This window comes from Neodiprion lecontei, chromosome 1 (assembly GCF_021901455.1).
Source record: "Neodiprion lecontei isolate iyNeoLeco1 chromosome 1, iyNeoLeco1.1, whole genome shotgun sequence".
NCBI lineage: Eukaryota > Metazoa > Arthropoda > Insecta > Hymenoptera > Diprionidae > Neodiprion > Neodiprion lecontei.
Window position 1 is genome coordinate 29497612 of NC_060260.1, and position 18550 is coordinate 29516161.

General features: G+C 45.3%; 1 protein-coding gene across 1 annotated transcript in view; it reads left to right on the forward strand.

Moving 5' to 3' along the window:
• The window catches only part of LOC107220124 (protein vestigial), a 57583-nt gene that overhangs the window by 3160 nt on the left and 35873 nt on the right, over nt 1-18550 (forward strand). The window contains exon 3 of the mRNA XM_015658577.2: nt 3437-3949. Coding sequence (XP_015514063.1) covers nt 3716-3949 — 234 coding nt within the window. The 5' untranslated portion in view covers nt 3437-3715. The remainder of the gene's footprint in view (nt 1-3436; nt 3950-18550) is intronic.

Genomic DNA, 18550 nt, shown 5'->3' on the forward strand with positions numbered 1-18550 from the left:
AATTAATTGACTTTTACTCTTTCTATGTTAATTTTTTTTAGTCCAAAAATACGCGCGGTATTATTATTAACAATCGACTTAAGACACTGCCGCACGTGTTACAATTGAAACCTTACCGTTGTCAATTCTAACAGCCTTGCTGTCAATTGTATAAACACAGACGCATCGCGGGATAATCATATCGAACAAATTTATTTTCTCTTTATAAACGGTCTTTGAATGTCACTATGACGTCAGTAGCGTATTTTTTTCTTCTTTATATGGAAGACCAGGGCACGACAGCCCCCCTGATCCGCTAATTATTTTTTGTGTCTTTCGAGCACCGGGTACAAGTTATTTTGATTTATCTCGAGCAAATTTATCATTATTTTGCCATAATTAACACAAAAATAGGTCCCGAGGCACGACGGACCTCCTTCAAAAAATAACAAAAGTAAATTGTTTTTTGGAAAATTCCTAAATAGAGTTCGCGTGCCACAATCTCCCCTATCCTTATTTAAAGTAAATGACAACAATTGAACAACAAATAAAAGTATCAGTTAGACAAACAGTTGTCGCATACGAATAACGCACTACCATTACTGCGAGTGATATGTGTCCATTTTTTACACTCAGTGCATTGGAGTCATTCTTTGTTGCTCTGAGAATACGGTTCCAAGCAGATTAAACAAAATGTATCTTCGTCCGAAGACTATCGTTCGATTGATTTACTCGGTTTTTTGGTTATTCCTTTCTTCTCGGTGGTCGTGAAATTGGATATGGAATTGCGTAAGGAATGAAAATGGAAAAATCAGTAGGATTGGAACAGTATTAAAATTGACACTTACGGGAATTTTACATAAACAAACAAAAATATTGTCCTCCGAATCGTAACCTTCAAATTCTAACCTACATCACTGATAGTCAAAGCATCGATGTAGTTTATATCAATTATAAACAACACTCATGGCTTACATACAAGAAGCAAACATATTGGAAGGAAAATATTTACTTTCGGATAGAAAAAATAGACAATTGGACGCAGCACGGGGAACATTTGCATAAATTCTGTGAAACGTTCGTGAACAAAAGCGGGACAGGTATGTATCTCTGTAAATGAGTCCAAATAGTTAGCATATAATCGGCAACATGGCGGAGTAATCTTCACTGTAACAATTGACACCCTGTTATAACTGGCACTGGTACCCCCTACGGTAGAAAATGTCTATTACGTCTAAAACGTCTTATTTATTCTTGAAGCTTGATCTTTCAAGCTTAAGCTTCGGTCTGCATTCAATCTACTTCCGCCTCGATCAGCTAATCCGTGAAAACATTGATAGTATGAGAAATTTTTGTTCCCACCCTCATTAAATTTCCTAATCTTCTTCACATATCTTCACGAAGATCAGCGTGTGTGAAAATCTCAACGTCATGCCCCGCTGCATGATTCGGAACACGGCGTGAGCGATTTGGTTAGATCGTTAGCTCTCATGTATCATTTAAACGCGTGTCCGCGAATCGCGTTCTGGAAGTCCACATAATCCAACAAACAAGATGTGAATCGACACACACATCAGTGCAAGACGTGTAAATGTTATCGAGTCCTGCAACCGTGAAACAGGATCAATCTACTCGAGCATTGCAGAATCAATTAAAATCCCGTCAGTTTCTAAAATCGGTAAATAATAAAATAAAATTACGATCAATCGCAGAGCATTTGAAAGAAGTTGCAAAGTACGCTGCAAGGGTGGGAGATATTGCAGATTTTTATAAATGAGGCGACGATGCAAGAGGAACGATTCGATATTATACTTGTCGGAGGAAAGAAACGGGAATAGAAAAAACGAAAAAAAGAAGAAATACCTACGTTGAAAAATAAGGAAAGAGTAAAAACACAAAAGAACGGTTGAAAATTCCGTCTTGGAACGAGAGCGTAAAAGCTCGGCGGTGGAAAATTAAGCTTCCCGAAACACCGCGAAACTGTTAATTAAGACTCATTACCGGGGCCTCTAGAGGAAGATACGGTGCGAGGGTGGGTTAGCCGGGTACCCGCGGTGTAGGAACTTCTTAATACCGCGGGGTGCGGAAGGGAGGGAGGGAGGGAGGGCGAGGAGGGGGTGTCGGGTTCATTGTGAGATCAATACGAACTCCTCGTAGGAGTGGCGCGAGGGTTCCCCGTCCGTTTCCCATTGGCGGTTGAAGAGAGGCCTCCGGATTGGTCGGATTCGGCGCTGCCAGGAGGCGGCACCGACGGAGAGCCCGAGGCGATCGGGTTCGACCCTCCGCGGGCTCCGTGTGCAGTAAACCCGGTGTTAAAAAGAGGAAGAGAGGATGAACGCCGGTAGAAAAAGACAGCCGGAGGCGAAACGTCGGGGTGGAGGGGGATGCCAGGCCTCTGGGATTCAGTCTGTGTTTGCCCACCAGAGACACACCACCACCTGCACTGCAGGGTGTACTTTATTCGGGGGGTGTTAATCCGGCAGTGGAGCAGCAGCAGCAGCACCCACCGCGTGCTCAAGCATTTCCCGGCAAAACGGAAATCCGCCCTTGCAGATCCGATGAACCGATCCCGATCGCGATCGTTGATCGATAAAACGGTTTCACACACCGTTTAACTTATCGGATTAAATTCGCCGCTCTTTGTCACGCACGGTTTTTTATTTTCATTTTTTTTTTTTTTTATTGTTCTTTCTATATATTTCCGCGCGGTTTCACCGCACTCCCCGAAGTGTCATCCTCCGAGGTATCCTCGCTAATCCGCCGAACGACGCGGAGACAGTGAACCGAGGAGGAACAGCTTCGGACGTCAACGTATGTGTCAGAACGTGAGATTGGATTGTGAGGGGCTCCGATTGGCCGAGAGGATCGATGCCCGCGGGGCGGAGAAGGGAGTTTGACGTCTTGGTGACAGGTTGAAACTCGGAGCGACGGTCCGCAGGGACTAGCGTCGTGACTCGTGGACCGACTGGTTCCGACGGGCTGCGCGTCCCAGGAAACCGAATTCGTTCCCCGCGAGGAACGCGTCGCACGCAATCGTTATACCTCGACGATTTCAAGTACAGCCATTGCGATCGTCGGTGCTGCTGAGATTTATCGCGTACGTCGGTCTTCAGTGTCGTAACCACGTGGAAAGTTTCTCTCGTAATCGTCGACACACGACTTTATCCTTAAGTTTCCTTCGATCGCGTGAGAACTGACAACGAATCCGGCCAATGACTGCGCCACTACGTTCCTGTGTTTGAAATTGTGATAAAACGGATTACCCGCGGGTTAATTGTGAATTAAAATACGTCAAGTTACACGATACACTCGTCAACGGTACACCTATATTTTAATACCACAAAACAACATCGACAGTGCAAGTGTGAAAATTTCATCGAAAGTGTAACAGTTTTTTTTGTTTTTTTTTTTGTTTTTTATGCTTTTTACCCTTTCATTTCTTTCTCTTTTAATCGAGGAACGGAGTCATGCGTTAATCGCCGCTAACTCCTATCCGCACCGATCACTGGCGAGGAGCAACGAGAACCAGCCGCGTCCGCTCGGCTTGTAAAACCGGCGCGGTCATCCCGGGGCGAATAAGCTCGGAGTCAGGTTGCTAAAGAGAGATTTTTGGAAATCGGCAACCATAACGAGCGTCGACGGGGTAAACGGGGCCAACGGGGCTTTGAATAGTGGTGCGACGTTCAGCTACGCGGGTCGCCAGGCCGGCTCGGGGGGGCCGGGCCCGGGTGGAGTGATGAGCTGCCCCGAGGTCATGTACCAGGCCTACTATCCGTACCTGTATCAGCGGGCCCCGCCGCCCCCGCACCCGAGCCACCCCCATGCCGTAACCCACCCCCATGCCCAGGGCCACGCCGGCCCCCATACCGCCCACGCCGCGCACGCCGCACATCCTGCTCATCACAGTCCTGCGAGACCCGCGCCCTTTCAACCCTTTTCCACGGCCTCTGCCACCCACCAGTACGACAGGGTGAGTAATCATGGTTTTATCTTTCGTACGCTGGATGGTTTGTCATCGCAACGCTACGCGGCGTTGCGGAAATTCCGGTTTTCATCTCGGTGCCTTACGGATATACTCGCGTACTTTGACATTATGTCGGCAAGTGGTTGCAGTTTCGTGCTTAATTGGTCCGTGTAAACATTTGTTTTGAAGCAATGAACCGCATCTGGGTTTAGTAATTGATTCTCTATCGGGCAATTTGATCAAAGCTCGATTTTGGTCGTAAATTTTCTAATCGAAGACATTAAAAGTCAAATTAACGTGGTCGCAAACGGTGCACAAATGCTACCCTGTTTTAATGTCGCAACCCTTTTACAACGTCGAAAAATGATTCTACACCAACGGCTGCTGATCGTGATCTCGTAATTACTACCGCGATTGATCGTATTGACGATCGGACTGCAGCTTGTAAAAATTTGCGAGCATAGATTATACGTTCCTTTGCCAATTTGCGTAGGTACAAGCAAAGTACCGGTACTTGTACCTTGCATTGTCTCATGATGGTGTTTATCACAGTTCCTTGTTTTTCCACCAGAATTTCATCAGGTAGAATGTTGAAATTGTATAAAAAATTGTTCCAATCGTTGAGACCATCAAAGATGAGGGAAATTCCGCTTCTTGAATAAAATACCAGACATATCTCTTCAATAACTTACTTATGTGTTAATATTTACGTTCCTTTCGTTGCGGAAACGGACGATACGTATACAACTGCAATCACTCTATTTGCGCGGTATGTATCTTGGCTTAAATATGCCAAGATACGATCGACGATACAATTCTCACCATAAAGTAAAACATTACAAACATGAATAAGTAAACTGCAGTTGTGGGTGGGATACAGTCTTTTCGGACATAAAAATTCCCTGCAGTTTACAGTTGTCACGATGATGAGTTCACGATGTGTAGCTAAAAAGTTTGGGCCGCTGTAGATCTCGGCGACACAGACTTTTGAGAGACGGACACTGGCTGGTGCTAGAAATATAATAAGGTCGGTCCCTAATCCGATTAGCACTTGACGTGGAAAAATCGAACACAAAGGACTAGGGATCCTCGGTGGACAGGTATACAACGGGATTATGACACCTCCTAATGATCATCCATTCGGATCTCCTCTAATACCCCAGGTAAACACCGTATACCTGCAGCGTTAAGCTCCGACCAGATCGATAGGGGGTGTTTAATCGCGTTAAAAGACTCGTGTTACTTTACCCGCGGACAAGTTTGTCGTAACATCGTAACTCACTGCGTCTACCGCTGTTCGTCCGCGCCTCCATATTTATTTCCGCGATGTCACTTTGGTCTGACTCGAGTTGACTTGTCGCTGTTTGATAACCGTCCGAAGTACTGGAAAATTACTCAACCCGGCTAGGCTAATTCGGACCCGGCGAACGAAAGTGGAAATTCTTTATTCCAAGTCGCGTTGCTCATCCTGAAATAGTTTTCTTCGTCTTTCGAGGGTCCCTCCGACCATTGTGTCATTTTAATCTGTCTGGTAGGAGGTCGGGCGTGCCTCGAGTACCTTACTCGCGTTTGCCTCGCGGTGTGTCGAGTGTTATTTTGCCGGCAACCGCCTTCGTGCTTGGGTATATATTATAATGCTCGCACTTTTGCGTCGTCGCCAAATCCTCGCTGTTTCTCTCACACGAGTTTTTATCTCCGGTATAACGTTTCGTTTCTTATTTCAATTTCCTCGTTCCTTGGTGTCTTTTTACTTTGTTTCTCCCGACACCCGTTGAATAACTCCCTCGTCGCCTCTTTGCGCGTCGAGCCGTCTAGGTATATAACTTTCTCTCCCTCTTTCTTTTTCTACTCTTTCACCCTTATGATTTACGCCCACGCCTGTGCGGTTTAGTGAACGTTTAGCGAGGCCGGCTAACGCGGTGATGAACTAAAACCGTCTCCTCGTCCCTTTGAGCAACCGAATGAACGACGTGAAAGTGACAGCGGACGATGTGTCGTCGCTTTGGATAGGCTGTAACGCGCACAGATTTTTACTCTCTTGCTTTTTATACTCATTTTGGTTAACGAGGTTCTCGGTTTTAACGTAACGGAGTCGTTATATCACGCGACAGGGTATGATTTAATTACAAACCCCTTCAATCGAGTACTTTGATTCCTTTTACATCGATGAAAACAAATTTTTCAACGTCCGTATAACGCTCCTCAAGACTTGATTCTGCATCACTTTTTCAAATGTCGGCCGACCATTGAACGCAAAAACTTATCGCTTGTACTTTCCGTGTATAGTGGAAAATCTTTCTTCGGAGCAGTTTTTCGACGAGTTTTCAACATTTTCTGCAGCCACGGCAATTAATCTTGGAAGTATGGATCAGTGCAGTCCGTGATTCCGGGGAAATAAAGAAATTTCGAAATAGAATAAAGGTCGTGTCTCGCAACGGTGGCCGGTGCAGATGCTGAGGTTCGCATCAGGGGTCCTTCGAACGCCCGTGGCGCGACCTTCGGGAGGTATAATAAAAAGAGTGAGACCGATAATAATTATTTTATGGGTATACGGAAGAATACAGAATGTAGGTAAGCGTATAAGCGCGCAACTTGTTGCAGCCTTTCGTACATGCAGTTAATTAACAAGCCATGGCACTTATTGCTGTTAATGCCACAATATCTAATGATATTCGAAATGGACTGTATTGGATGTGTACACCGCACTCCGAACTATTGTCATCGAGGTGATTATCGACCTAATTAAACACAAAGAAAAACAACGCTAATTATTTTTAATTACGTCGTTAGGTCGTAATTTTCGTATGTATATATATATATATATATGTAAGACAGATGCAGTATAATAGGAAAAGTCGGTTGACGTTCACGTCACTCGCCATAAACTACCTGATTACCATTTACGAGGTATCTGGAGGGGGGTTCATTGATATCATGCCAGCCAGCTTGTACATCTGTATAAAGTCACATTAGACTCGTCATTCGATCGCCCAAAACGAACCTGCGTACAGCGTGAATTTAAAATTAACCCATCCCTCCGAACGAACCCTCAGTTCTCACGGGACAAAAGACACAACGGAACCGATATGTTCGAGGCTCAGCTGTGATGTGACGTCGAAGACGATCGGCTCGTTCGGCTCGTTCGGCTCCCGGCGACGAGTTACGGAACAGTGATAAAATTTTTTCCATCGCAGAGGCTGTAGCCCGGGCCCTCTACGTGCGCACGTGAACGCTGCACACGTGTACGTACATGCATACGTCTTGTTTCGTCCTTCCTCGAGGCGCTTGACGGATGTCTTGTCCCCCTGAACAGTGACGACAGATATCTCGTGCTGCGGGGGCCGCAGGTTAAGCGGTTAGGGGGAAAAAAACGGAGTCGGAACTTAGGCATCATGGACTACTTAGGCCAGGCGTTGGCAAAAAAGGCCCGGCGCGGCGACGAAAAGGAAAATGAGTGATAAAAAGAGGCGCGGGAATAAGGAAAAAAGGAATTACGTATATATCAGTCAACCAGCCGTAACGTCCTTCGCCAGACGCGTCCGTGAACCTGCGGCACAACTCGGTGCAGGATACGCTGCGAAGACACAATAAACTCATAAACGTTTTAGTGGCGTCCTAAAACCGGGAACCGCCGCCTGCACCGATGACTTTCAACCGTGAGTTCCACAAATGCAGCCTGATGTCTAGCTGCATCGGCGCTCGGCGATGTCCGAGAGATAAGCTCGCGGCGAGTATCCAGGCTATAATACTAGCGTCCTCGGGAACCGGGAGCTGAGGGACAGCTGACCGCGCTGCAGGACACGGCGCGGTTAAAACGCGCCAAGAGAACCGGCTGCGGATCACCTGAGGATCGAGGAGTCCGAGTATTATACCGGGCCATGGACTAACGGGGAACGCGACGCTGCAAGAAGAACCAGCTATCCTTCATTAGCACTGCTCGACGTGATTCCGATGCTCGTTACAGCCGCAAACCGGCAACCCGCGCTCTTCTTTTGACTCCATGGTTCACGGATTTTATACCTCGACGTGGAATACCTAGATTCAGCTGTGAGAAAATAAGCGCCAATGAGCTACGGGGCTTCGTATAATACAAAAGGAGATCCTTCCGTTCGCCGAGTTCGGCTTTGGTCGACGAAATAATCGGGCGATCCGGAGCAACAAAATCGATCGAAATGCGGGAAATTTCCCTTGGACGCATTTTTCTAATCGCAAACTGATGAAATTTTAAACGATACCTAATTTTTTCCCCGAGAACAATGTCTGTACGATTCCAGTATCGAACGGTTCAATCCAAGAAGAGGACAAAACATATGGTAACCTTCTTCCAAATATATTCTGCAGTTTGAATATGGAACCGACCGGCAAATATCGAAGAAACGGGACAACAACTAGTCGATCCATTCTTCTCCATCCATCCCATCGATTGCACCCTCTCGTTTCGGTGATCATTTCAGTGGATTTACTCACTACCTACGTCTCTATGAACGCGTGGCATTATCCCAAAGCTCGTAAACGCGGAGGCTAGGATGGCCAGGTATTCAACAGCAGCCGGAGGATCTCCGAGTATCTCGTCAATTAATGAACCTATGTCGTCGCGAAGACCACCCCGACGGTACACGCGGGGTACATGCACCCTGAGATAGTCTATTCCCTTCCCTCAGGAATAGACGAGATCGTAATGCCCGAAGGACCAGCTTCTGGCTCCCGACTCGAATCCTCGGATCTCCGTCCTCAGCTCCCTTGGGACTTGAGTTTGGGCATTTTTCGAGCTCAAACGGCACCGCGTTTACCTGAGCAAGTTTTACGATCGCCGCTCCGAGGTGGCGATGTGTCCCCGCATTATCGTCAAGGCGGGATCTGGACTCCGAAGTCCTCCGTCTTCGCTTCTTACCTTTCCTCCTACGTTCTCCGGCTTCTTTTTAGAAGGAAAAACAAGCCGTTATACGCCACGCGGGCAATACCTTTGTACGTCACGTTCGGGTGACGCTTGTACACTCAACGCTTGTCTTCGTGTCTTCGGTTATAAATTTCAATGAAGAACTTGATTGAATTTCCCTACCGAAGGTATACGACCGTTGTCGCGAGGCATCCCGCGACTCGTGCGACTTTACACTCGATCCCATTGCAGGTGATAAATTTTATCAGAGAACGATCGAAACCAAGTTTCAGTTGCGTAGACGTGGTCGTTCATTGCGGATCACTTGTACGAGGATCACTTTGAACGAGCTAGAAAATTCATCGTACACATAATCGCACCGATATTAGCGACTTGCAATTTTTATGTCGATAAATTTTTTGGGATCTGTGAATCTGCGGTGGAGAAAAAAAAGTTTAAACTCGAATTCTCGAGGGTTGGGTGGAAAGTTCGTTTCATTCCGACATAGAGTTAGCAATCTTTGATGTTGGCGCGAGTAGTTATAATAATATTATCTCAGAGTAGTATATTTCACGGTGTGAATTCGTAACGCCGAGATAGGTGACGAAAGTTTCGTATATATAGGCGTTGAAAAAAGCGCGAGCTCTGGCTCCGCGAGGGGGAAAAAGTAAAGATGGTTTCCAAGTCTGCATATAGGTATAGTACTATACGGCAGAGAAGATCAGAGCAGAGCTGAATCGTCGAGGGAATAAATTATAACCCCTGTCTTTCTTTTTGTCACTTCACATGGCCGTAGCTCGTCTTTTTTACTTTCCTAGCTTCCTACATAAATTAAACAACGACGTGTTCGTTTCGCCGCTCCCCTCTCCCTGTAATCCCCTGCCCCTGTCACGCGGCATGTCGAGAGTTGTAACCGATAGAAAATTCGTACGCATGCGCCAACGAGCTTGTCAATATTACGCCGTATGTGAGTTCCTGCGTTGTTCGTTAATATAGGTATACTGTGATCTCCTCGGGATGCGGGATGCTTACACTGATTGTGAGAGACATTTTTAGTTCCGGCTACCGCTCAGTCCTTAACTGTTTTCATTTTTTACCACAATCGAAAAGTGTAGTTCTAGGTAGAAAATGAAAATTAGTTTTCTAGCTGTTACCGGAAAGTCTAGTATCCGTCCCTATTCTTTCTCATCACGATCACTGTTGCTATATTTTCTTGCAACTGTTGCGAAAATTTAACGCTCGTGCAACGATAAATTGACGTTAAAGCCTTGTTTAACTAAAAAAGTAGAGTAAACCTCAGAAACTGATTTTGCGTTGCAATTGCCAAAAAAGGATCGACAATAGCGCAAAATGGTTAGGCGTACCTTGTTTTTCGTAATTCCAACGATATTGAAACAGATTTTTTAACGATACCTGTTTCACTCAATTTTACTAGTTACTGTAACAAATGAAATTTTTCACAGTGTACCGGTGTACGGTGAAAAATACAAATAATTGACGGAAGAAGCGTTCGCGCAGATTCGCGCGGCGGAGGTTTGTCGTCTTCGCATAGAGGATACAACGCTGCTCGAGAGATGACAGCTCTTTTTACTAGCTAATTAATATTGGCAGCGATACCCCCTAGCGCTATGCATCACCGCGTGAATCTTTCGCATTCCTGGCATATATATGACAGCGGCCGAGGCCGAAGAACGCAACCGCGTACATTGGTCTAGATTTTAAAATCCCTTTCTGCGTTGGTAACAACATATTCCGAGCGTTATATATTAGTCAAGTATTTTTGGTTCTTCAAAAATGCTGATGGAATTTTAAATGAGCGGTCTAACGCATTCTTTCACCGCTGCCGCTGCACCTTTGGTCTTTCGAACAACACGGAGAGTCTGAGTCGTGATACTTTAATTTAAACGAAGCTATAAGCCGGTGGCTCACGAATTTTCCTCATAATTCCGCAGCTCTGCTATGCCAGAGTATCCGACTCGATCCGCTCTGATTCGCTCATTTACCCTTTTCTGCGCCGCGTTAAAACCGCACAAAGGGGGAACATTCTGAAAGACGGACGTTTTACAGACATTTTTATTCTCTCTGTTTTTCACTATTCTTTATTACACGACCGCGCGAAAAAAGAAATGATCGGCGTCGATTATAAAAGTAGGGAATAATCCGTAGCGGATATCTAAGGAGTTTCGTTATACGTGTAGTTCTTAACATTCCCTCGTGTCGCATTAGGAGAGATCAACTATCGGCGTAATTTGTTGTTCTCGCTTTAACAGAATAAATTTCTTCCAACCTGTTTTCCTCGCGGCCCGTCTGACACATTCCTTTCAAACGCTACATCAGCTGTAAATATTTATAATTCTACATTCAAACCGTCTGTTGTACAAAAAAAAAAAAAAAAAAGGAGCGAACAAAATTGCTTCGATTACCTTTCAACCGGCCCTGATCGTTGTCGTCAATTTTGCGACTCTGTGCTGCAATTATTTATTTTTTTTTCAGCTCGTACAATTCTCTTTGAAAATCTGACTCGACAGAGACGCCAACGTCGCGGGGAAAAATCGTTTAGCTCATTCATTTTCAGCCTACTACGAATCGTTATGCATAATGCATATGGGCAAGGGTATACAGATCGCCGCTGGGATCGAGCGATTATTTCAAGACCGGTAGAACCTCTCCGATCGAAACGCGATCCGATTCCCTAAAGGTATGACGGTGGTCTCGCGATTCCGGGTAGAAGCGGGAAAGTGGTCTGTCTTCCTTTGCTCGAGCTTCGTCGCGGCCGTTCGAGCCTCTCTTGAACTCATCGAAAGTTACACGCCAGCTTTTCCAGCACAATTATCCGATATAAAAGCCCCGGCTCGCGTGTCTTCGGACAATAAACCGCCGCCAATGCCAGCTTGTAATTACAGCGGTACAGCTACGAGTCGAGACAAAAACTCATGTGATCCTTGGACGGGGGAATACATACGCATGAGAATAAACGAGAGGTGCCTGAGCTGTCGACGGTTTCAAAATACGAATAATTTACGACAGAATTCATTAATCCGTACATTATGAGGTATGGATCATGCCGCGGTAAAGAATTTCCCATATTTAAGCGACTATAGTTACTTTTTTCTCCAATTTCCGTTTTCACCGTGGCATGTTTTGGAATTTTTCGTTTCAAACGAAAGTCGGTAAATTGAAGTGGAGAATCGATGAAGGCTGTAAGTGCTGTTTTTCTTTTTAAAATTATTTTTCATCTTTAGAAAACATTGGATTTGGCAGGTACACGTTTTATGTTGAAACAAAAATGTTTGCCAAAAAATATGGTACTCGCAGCCTTTTTTAATTCTCATTTTCAATTAATGATCGCGATATAGGACGAGGTGCACGTCTCGCGAGCCGCCAATCCAAGACAGACTTATTGCCGATTAGCAGGCAGCTGTCGTCTCGCGTCTGTGTATTCTTCCAAGTGCAAAAACTCGACCTACGTGTAAAAAAGAAACTCATTATTGTCCGTCACGATATAAATGTCGTCATTAGTGATATTTTTTTTGTCACGTGAAGTTTCGACGATGAGGAGGCGATTGCGTCCTATCTCCTCGCGGGTATTTTCATGCGACAGTAATAATAAATATCAACGAAACAAGGGCTGATATTGTAATTCTTTAAATGTTTCTCGTTTCTCCGTCATTCGTTTGTGCTCTTGTTTTATTTATTCTTTGAAATAACGAATTGAAAATAGAGAGACACGTGCTGTCCTGCAGGAATATATTACCCGCGTCTGGCGTCGAGGGTGCAGGGGATGGGAATGGAAATGGAAACGTAAACGGGGATGGGGATGGGTGGTGGTCGTACTTTGTCACCGCACCACGCCCTTCGTCAAATTATATACCCAGAAAACATCGCGTTTAACTCGGGCAAACTGATTACATAACTCCGCCCGCGCAATCTCGTCTCCTAGTGTAATTAACTCCGTTGAGTTATTGGCGTCGATGTTCTAAATTTAACAACACCCGCCTCTATTAGGAACGCACTTGCACTGCCTCCAGATGCCCTGCATCCATGAAGTCTCTAAGTACCTACCTCAGAGCGAGACGACGTACACCGAAATAAAGGTTTTACGGCCTAATCATTGTCTTCTCGTAACCGAGCTTACAAGACAAACGTGGAAAAGGTGAAAAAAAGAAAGAAAGAAAATAAGAACAACTGTCATTCTTGAAACTTCGGGCAGTGCAGTCACTGTATAAAGTATCGTCATGAAGCTCATATATATATATATATACTTCTATACAGTAATAATAATATTACAACGAGGTAAAATTCGTGTGTTTTTATTTAAGGGGTAATCTTTGAAAATACTAAGCTGATTTTAAAAATTCTTTCATTAATAAAAAGCTAAACTATTCCGAGTAACACAGGCTATAATTCATTTTGATAGAAGTAAGTTTTTCATTTGAGCTCTCCGAATTCTCAATATTTGTGAATTAAGCCGTAAGAAAAAGCACTGTTTGACTGCTTTATCAGCGTGCGCTAACCAAATGGTTGGATATACGTGAAACATAAGATTAGTGTGATGTAACGGATAATTTTACGTTTTGGGGTCACAAAGCCATTTTTTACACTTTTTTTTACACTTCACACTTACCTGATCAAGTGTATCATTTAACTCAGATTTGTGTTTCCTTGCGAAGCCGGGGCAGGTCAGTTAGTATACCTATATATATATATATATAAACATCGAAACTGAAAGAATCGAAGTACCTGGATGATGTGAAATCCTAGAAAGAGACACGGACACGGTTTTGCAGTGCAGGTGCCCGGAAAAGGATGATTCCGAGACGTTGAACGGCCGCAAGTTGATCGCGTCAAAAGAGCGCCGTCACGAGGCGAACGCATCTCGACGATCCCGGTGAAAACGGAGTAAAAGGTCGTGGCAACTGATAACCGGAGTCTATTTACCCCGGACGTGTCCATCTGCCCGTCCATCTGCAATTCAACGGGGCACGAAGCAGTTTGTCACGCGGTTGGACGTGACGGCGGACTTTGCAACGGCAGCAGTGCAGGTATCACGGAGTCAGAGGAACGGGTTGACGGCATAAAGGAGCCTGCAGGACGCTTATACATAAGTATATAGGTGGAAAAAAACACGTGGACGGAGACGCTGAAATCGCGCACCGGTAGCGTAACCCAGCTTGCGTAACCCAAATATTATTCCGCAGACGGAAGCGCGGGGGAATTCTTCCTTCGTCCTGTTCGCAAACCTGCAACAGGATGTGTCCATCTGGTCACGATTTGCAATTCCGAACGAGGCTTCTGAATTTTCTACTTCTGCAATCCACGAGCCGGTAGCTTGTAGACGGCGCCGACGATTTATCGAACCTCTCTTCTCTGTCTGATCCACATCTCGAATCCCGATCGCGCGAAGGTTACCGAATGACCGCTTCCTGGGCGCGACTTATTATACCTTTGTCTTCCGTCGACTACGCGACTTGTACTCCCTTCTCTTCCATTGAATCCTGTCTCTTTTCTACACTGAGAATAATTTCATTTGTGATTTGTGTAAGTAGAAAAATTGAGTAAAACAGGTATCGTTAAAAAAAAAAAACTGTTTGAATATTGTTGGAATTACGAAAAACGAGGTACGCCTAACCATTTTGCGCTACCGTCGATCCTTTTTTGGTTATTGCAACGCAAAATCAGTTTCCGAGGTTTACTCTACTTTTTTAGTTAAACAAGGCTCTAAGGTCAATTTATCGTTGCGCAAGCATTAAATTTTCGCAACGGTAACAAGAAAATATAGGAACAGTGATCGTAATGAGAAAGAATAGTAACGGATACTAGACTTTCCGGTAACAGCTGGAAAACTAATTGTCATTTTCTACCAAAACTCCGGAACTAAAAATTTCTCTCACAATTAGTGTGAGAATTTTTGGCGTACCTACGATTATACATGACATTCTTTTCCAAACAAAGCTGGCATTCTGCAAAAAATTAACATTGCGGAAAGGAAGTCACTTTTTTCGAACTAGCTTGGCGAAGGTTACAATTACACAAAATTGTAGCGAATCATCCAGTTAGTCCACTATAATAACTATCCGCGTTATATATCGTTCGGAATTCATCCGATGTGAAAAAATCGTGTTGAATTTCTTCGACAAGAAAATCGGCGCATCGTCGAACCGATCCTTGCCCTTAACTTTCACGATCCCGCGATGCTTCGAACTCTAGTCGCGCAGAGGGTTCGTCCATTCGGCGAATCGAATGCGGCATAACGCAGGCCTGGCGCGTGCAGAGTAATTAATTAGGAATTATTCGTTGGGTATCAGAGGGCAGATCTGGTCGTAAAGAGGGCCGACCGAGCGTCCAGTCACTCCGGCGGTACCTCTTTGATACGTCAGCTGTCCTGCAGTGTCCAATATATCCAACGACCGTCTCCAAGGCGATATCGGAGTAGCCGAGGCTGGCTAGAATACGTACATTAGCCATGGTAATGCGTTTCTAATTCCCTTTGATTCCGACACGCGATTTCCCGATGAAGGTATCCGCGTAAATATGGGTATACGCACGCGTGTGCGAGGAGACGTTACCTGGCAATTAGAAAAATTAAAATCGTCAAAGCTTATAGCCTGCATTGAATTTATTATCGTGCCGGCTTCTTGGAAAGTTCGCACACATGCTATGGTAGCGGTGTAAAAGTCGTGGTGGCCGTATCCGCAGTTCCGCGTTTCCTCAAACGGCCCTGCAAGCACGGTCGCACGGTGATCTTGCGGAATCTCCGCAGTGTGCTGAAACCATTTCGCGGCGTCCTCTATTAGTATGGAAAATTCATTTACAGTCACGATAACTGTCAGTTGCGATATTGACGTTGTTTATATCAAGGATTTTTCCAGCCATTCAGTGCCTCGTGATTTTATACTTGTTAATTAACGTGCAGCTTCGGCGAATCAGCCGATTAGCAATTACTGTTTAGAAGGGTGATTTCCTTCTTCTTGCAACCGGTCCAACTTTCGCACCTATCTTTTAACTTCTTCGCATCCTTACTTTTTCTAGTTGCCAAATTTTACGCATTACACAAACCCTCGTAGACAACGCGAAACGGTACGTTGCTAAAACTCCAACGACAATATGCGTCGCGACCGTCACCGTTTCCTCCGCATCCGTTGCAAATGTCACGGACAGACGAGACTCGGCATTGCAACGAGGAAAAGGGGGAAATTTCCGCGCGGGAACAGCACGTAGCTGTCTGCTACGTATGATTTGTAGCATCGCTAACCAGCTGCCGCAGCTGGGTGGCGGAATCGTTGACATTGCGCAAAAAAGCATCCTATCGCGAATACATGGTCTGAAATTTTTACCCCGAGATACGATCCGACCGATGAATTATTTCGAAAGTCGGAGCTGCTGACTTCGCCCGTACTTTGCGAAAATGTAAAAACTGCACCGAAAAACACGCGTGAATTCTGCAACTTCTGTTTGCTTTTATTACAGGGGTATGTACGTCGATCGAAAAACGCTATCCGCTGCTAGGAGGTCGCAGGCAGCGTCGTTCCGATGATGAAAATCGGTCCGTTTCACAACCGTCGAGTCTGTACAAGCGCTAAGTGAGCACTAAAACGCTCTTAACCTCCGAAGACTCCCTGGGGGCAGGCCTTTACGGAATCGTTAGCATTAGGCACGCGTCTGGAACAGATTTTCGATCCCAAGGGTGCTTCTGCCTTACACCTAAAATAATTGTCGTCATATATTACACGCGTACGCGTTAATTCTTTGTTACACGCAAATGAGGAGACTCGATGCGACTGCAACAGCGAAGCCGATTTTAGATGACGGAACAGATTTGAGCAATTCCGACATCGCGATCTGTCCTGGTGTTTTAAAAATTCCTGTTGTAAATACCGACGTTATATATGGGACAATAATACCAATAAATACAGGATAAATTATCAGCACTCAAATTGTTTTGCGAGTGAAAGTGTTTACTCATTTATTCAAGGATATATTATACCTAATACCACGCCGAAGTCCCTACGGTGGAAGTGTAATTTTCGAAAAAGTGATTTACCCCGACGCGACTACTTATGCTGTAAGTTATGGTGTTTACCGATTCAATTAGGGGGTACATCCCGACTCTTTTAAGACGAGATACATTTGTTTCGGCATTAATTTACCGGAGCCGGTTTCTGTCATAACAAAACTATAATAAACCACCGTCGTTGGGTAGGTGCCAAAAGCCGCGCGGGCATATGATACGGAATACCAAGTTCATATTACAAGATGATGCAGAGGCTGGAAGACGGACGGTTTCGAAGATCGCTTCATTGTTTCAACGCGTGAAAGGATAGCGAGGGAAATAATTTACAGACGGCATTACGCGTGCGATCGTCTAGGCGATTTATGTTTTTTTCGGTTTTAGGTACATGCCGCGGTGAAGATCGCGGCTTGCGGCAGGCTGCAACTTATGTTACATGTCTGTATATCGCGCGTGATAGCTGATCGATCGCTCGGGGTTTGCCCCCGAAGAAACTAGATCTAACGGTGCACTTCCAGTTAAGATGGAAAACGTCGCGAGATGTTCAGGGAGAGACTCTCTTTCCTCCGAGGTTTTATCCCTCTTTCCATTTCATCTCTTCTTTCTTATACAAATATGTTTGTGTGTGTGTGTGTGTGTGTGTGTAGGTAAGCGACGCGAGATGCAGCGACGGACGGAAAGTATAAGTTATGGCGTGGCGTAAACGCCAGTAAAATATACAGTAGGCACGAAGCATTAAGAGAGTCATTTGTAAGCTGGTTACCGAGTGCCAGCCGAGTGCTTTACGATACCACGACGTATTTTATGCCTCTTACCTCGCAAACTAAGTAGCCTCGTTCGGGGGGGGCAAATGCGGCGGGAGAGGAGCTGGGGAGAAAAAAGAACCGCGAGAAAACGGGAGGGAAAAAGGCGGAAATGTACGTGAATATGGCGAACGCGGTGTGGTCGAGACTTCGAGAGGCACAGCGACGAATTCGAGGAGAATACGAAATTGACGGGGATCATCGATTGGCAAAGTCGCGCGTGGAATGGCGATCGTCCGCGGATACCTTTTATTCCGCAACGCGGTTTCCGAGCCGCTTCTGCGCCTTATCTCACATCCTTTTTCCAATCGTACGTACACGAATGTTTGCGCGCGAACAGATGCCGGGTTATGTATCAAGTCGGGCTACAGGGAGCTTTGCAAGCTGCACGCAAAGCTCGTAGGTTGATTCCTTTATGTAAAATACTTGAGCCTGACGGCGTGGCGGTTGCCGCAGATCTGCCGTCGTTAAATCATTTTACTTTCCTACACCGGGAGAACAATTCGAGGAATTCAAGAGGAGGTGTGAAGTGATTAAACGTTGAGTTGTCATTGGTGACGCTAACATATTACGCCTTCCTCTGATGTGAGAGTTAATGACTTATGCCCAAAGTCTTCCTCCTCCTCGCAGCACGCGTTCGGCCCAACGTATAACAGATATATAAATAGTACCTCCACTGCCCCGAGAGATCAAGACTGCACAGACAGGCAGAACTGAGCGTTAACGGAAATTTCGCACGAACGCGAATGTTACGGACAGCTGAACCTGTCCTCGGCCACTTTGTACGGGCTAAACGTCACGTTTCGCCTCGCCGGAATCAAAAATTAACCGAGCATCGTCGTCGCTTTATACTGTTTGTATTACACGTCTCCAGTCGCTACACCAAATGCGATTTCGTATAATTCTTGGGAAGAATAAAG